The sequence below is a fragment of the Malurus melanocephalus genome, unplaced genomic scaffold, assembly GCF_030028575.1.
Source record: "Malurus melanocephalus ecotype Western Australia unplaced genomic scaffold, MMel_1.1 scaffold_1031, whole genome shotgun sequence".
In the NCBI taxonomy this organism is placed as follows: Eukaryota; Metazoa; Chordata; class Aves; order Passeriformes; family Maluridae; genus Malurus; species Malurus melanocephalus.
In genome coordinates this window covers 99310-102960 of record NW_026624263.1, presented here as the reverse complement: position 1 = coordinate 102960, position 3651 = coordinate 99310, and the positions used below count along the sequence as shown (strand labels likewise).

At 58.6% G+C, this 3651-nt stretch overlaps 1 protein-coding gene across 1 annotated transcript in view; it reads right to left on the bottom strand.

The window, feature by feature from the left end:
* CUEDC1 (CUE domain containing 1) overlaps positions 1-3412 on the bottom strand; it is a 7369-nt gene extending 3957 nt beyond the window's left edge. The window contains exons 1-4 of the mRNA XM_057386686.1: positions 2337-3412; positions 1774-1901; positions 831-957; positions 86-123 (exon numbers count right to left, since the gene is read on the bottom strand). Of these exons, the coding sequence (XP_057242669.1) occupies positions 86-123; positions 831-957; positions 1774-1901; positions 2337-2627 (584 nt within the window). The 5' untranslated portion in view covers positions 2628-3412. The remainder of the gene's footprint in view (positions 1-85; positions 124-830; positions 958-1773; positions 1902-2336) is intronic.
* Between the last annotated feature and the right edge of the window lie 239 nt (positions 3413-3651).

Here is a 3651-nt window from a genome sequence, read left to right as displayed (position 1 = left end):
CCCAGAGGGTCCCTCCTTCCCCTGCCCAGCACCCAGGGCACTGTTTAGGATGGGGACAAAGGGGGACAGGGCATCGCTGCCTCTGCCCCTCGGGAAGGGGRACAGACATCCCACATGGGAGCCCTTTGGAGCTCCTTTTGCAGAGTGCAGGCTGGCACAGATTTTTAACTTTAAACCAWGGGGTTGTGCCACTACAGAACCTGATGTGGAGGTAACAGAAGGATCTCTGCAGCATCGCTGYTTTATCTCCCACCTCTAAAGAGCAGAGTCTGCAAAGTCCTGCTGACACACGTCCCTGCACGAGGCACGGCACGCCTCACACCTGGGGAGCAGCACAGCCTCATCCCTGCCTACAATATTTATCTGATTTGTAGTTGCTCCCAGAGAGCCATAAAAAGCAAAAGCACACAATTACTGGRGAAAGAAAAGGGCAGCTGCTCCTCTCCTCCCCCTGAGCCCAAATGAATTGGCAYGCTCCTATTCCCAGAAAGGTAATAGAGCTCGTGAAGCTCAACTTGCAGAGCAATCATTCACAAAAACGTGGCAGGCTGCCTTTGGAGACAAAAAGGGAGGGAGAAACAGGGTTCCTGCAGCCCCCCAGCCCCTCACCATACCAGGAGGGTGCTGGACCTATTTAGGGTTTCCTGTGTCAGCAAAGGACTGAGGGATGGCCCAGATTGCAGCTTGCCCAGCATGTGCTGGGGCTGCTTGTCCCGCACAGGGTGCTGCCTGCTGCCAGCCCTGCTGCTGCCACCCAAAYCTTGTGGCTTAAAACCCCCCCAGAGCACATGTAGATCATGATTTCCTGGGGTTTGCCCTGGATGTCCCACCTGTGTGCYGGCTGTCTGCTGGGGCAGGATGCGCAGGAAATCCTCGGGGAGGTTGCCCAGGAGTGGTGGGTTCCAGTTCCTGTAGTGCGCGGGCACCGCGGTGCTGCCAGGACCTGGCACGTCCGTCCTGCAGGGCAAGCACAGGCAGAGCTTTTGGCGAGGGAGAAACACACCAACATCTGCCACGGCAGCGTGGCACAGCTGGCACAGGGTCTGGCACAGCAGCACCTGCCCAGCTCCACCAGGGARCCCCAGCACAACCCCAAAGATGCAGCTGCAGCATCAGCTCTGGAGAGTGAAAGACTTTCCTAGGATTTCCTTTTTGGAATCGTTGGGAACTGCATTTCAARCCTTGCCCTACAACTCTGCACACTGGGTTTTCCTTCTCCTCCCTGTTTCCCTGAGACTCCCAAAAACCAGCCCGCTGGAGCTGCAGCACTGCAGGGATTTGCCTGCAAAGCTGATAAATTCTGTCCCCCGATGTCACAGGCAGGGACTGGCACAGAGGGCAGGGGCTGGCACAGAGGGCAGGGGCTGACACAGAGGTGCCCAGGGCTCACACGGGCTGTGCCCCAGCCCCACAGCAGAGCAGGGGCCCAGTGGAACCAGCCGAGGTGTGCGGTGAGGAGCGGGCATGGGGCCGGATGATCAGCACCTGGTGTTTTCCAGCACAGCCGAGCCCTCCCCGCCCCCAGGAGCTGATTTTTGCCATTCCACACGCCGCCAGAGCGGCTTTCTGGCCCCTCAGCTGTTCATGTTTTAGGCCCTCAGAGGGATTTTTGAGCCAGCTGTGAGCTTCATTCATCTGCCTTGGCTTTGTCTCACTTGACCCTATAAGGAACTGGGGCCAGATGCCTGTGCCAGGGCCAGCTGACAGCAGCCTGAGCCCCGTGTGCTGGCACAGGGTGCCCCAGGAGCAGAGCTGTGCGGGGCTGGGGCTCACCTGGGCGGGGGTGTGGGTGGGGCACGGGGGTAGCGGCTGCCCAAAGCCTGGCTCTCGTAGGCAGGAGGGGAATACACRGGAGGGGGCTCCTCATCCGAGCTGTCCGGCTCCAGGGTCCGCTCCAGGATCTGCAGGGTGAGAGGACAGGGTGAGGACATGACAGGGAAATGCTCCCCGGCTGCTCCAGGAAAGCAGGGATGGCAYRGGCTGAACGCTGCTGCAGAGAGGATGGGGCAACCTCCTGCAGCCAGGGGGGTTTTGGTGGAGTTTGGAGGTGCTGCTTTCAAGGGRAGAGGGTGGCTGAGCCTATCCTTGRGTGCACACAGCMCTGGRGAGTCTCTCTGGGTCTCTGTTGGGTTTTGGGGCAGAGGAGAGTGGGGAGAGCACTTTGGCTTGAGCCTCAAGCACTGCCCAAGACAAACCTGGGTGCAGCAGCCCAGCTGAGCTGGCACTCAAACCTGAGTAGCACCGTGCCCAGGCAGGTGGCAGGATGAGACTGTTGCCACTCATGGCGACCCAGCTGTGCCATCCAGAGCCCAGGAGGGGACCCCCACGCAGTTTACCTCGGGGGGAATGCTGTCCTCCGAATCCGAGCTGTCATCACAGCCGCTGCCGTCCAGGTTCATCTGCAGGAGCTGGTCAATGGTGGCGTCCACRGCGCCGTTGTTGGCTCTCAAGACGCACTCGATGATGTCGTAGTCCATGCTGGGGAACATGGTTTTGAAGTCCTCCATGGCCTGGTTGAACTCCAGCCGTCTCACCTGCCTGGCGGGGCGGCTGTTGTTGAGCTCCTGGGCGGAGGAGCCGCCGCGGGAGCCGCCGTTGCTGCTGCTGCGGCGGAAGAGGCTCGTCATGGCGGGGCGGCTGCGGGGGCTCGGTGCCCACAGTCCTGGCTGTGCCCGTGCCCCTCCTCACGGGGGGCTGCCCCGGATGCCCACCGGGACCATGGGTGGGCAGCGGGGGTCCCGCTCCCCGCGGCCGGCGGCTCCAGGCGTCAGCCCCCGGCGCACGGCAGCATCCTCGCACCTGCAGAGGGGACACGGGACAAAGTCACCCATGGGGTGGCACCCAGAGGTTCCCCCATCTCCACAGGGGATATTCAGTTCCATTCCACCCATCCCACTGCATCTTCACGGGACTGTGCCATCCCTGTGCCATCCCTGTGCCATCCCTGTGCCATCCCTGCATCCGTGCCGGGAGCTGTACCAACAAAACGCAAGGCAAGAAAAATGGCATTACTTCCACCGCCGAGGGCTGCCCAGATTTAACGTTTCCAGGTTTGACATGTATTTATAAACACAGTAAAATCGCTCTTTAAAATAAAACATGGAGTCGGCTCAGAGAGTGTCAGAGCAGGGGGCTAAAATGCTCGGCAGCACGGCAAATCGACCCCTTGGAAAAGCCACCAAATCCAAGATTAACATTCACTTTAAAACCATAAACAGATTATACAGCTACTGCTTCTCGTTTGAAAATGCAGGGCCAAATTCAGTTCTGGATTAACTCTGCTGTTGAAACAGAATTACCCCAGGAACACTTTTGATCCATAATATCATTTTCAAAGGCTTTTTCCTAAGCGGCAGGCAGAGAGTTCAGGATAACTGTCCCTAAATGGTATTTAATGCAGAAGAACGTGCCAAGCACATTTCTTAGCAAAATGGTATAATCAGATTCCAAGCCATTAAGAGGAGCAGTCACCTCTGAAGGTCACCCGGGCTCTCCCCTGCCCAGCAAGGCTGTGTGTGACAGCCATGTCCCCTGTGCCAGCTCACAGCCCTCAGCTGCTCCAGAGGGTTTCCAGGGGCTTCCAGAGGCTGCTGAGAGCAGCACACACTTGTAAAACATGGGGAACTCAGCAGGAACTCGGGAAAAAGTTCA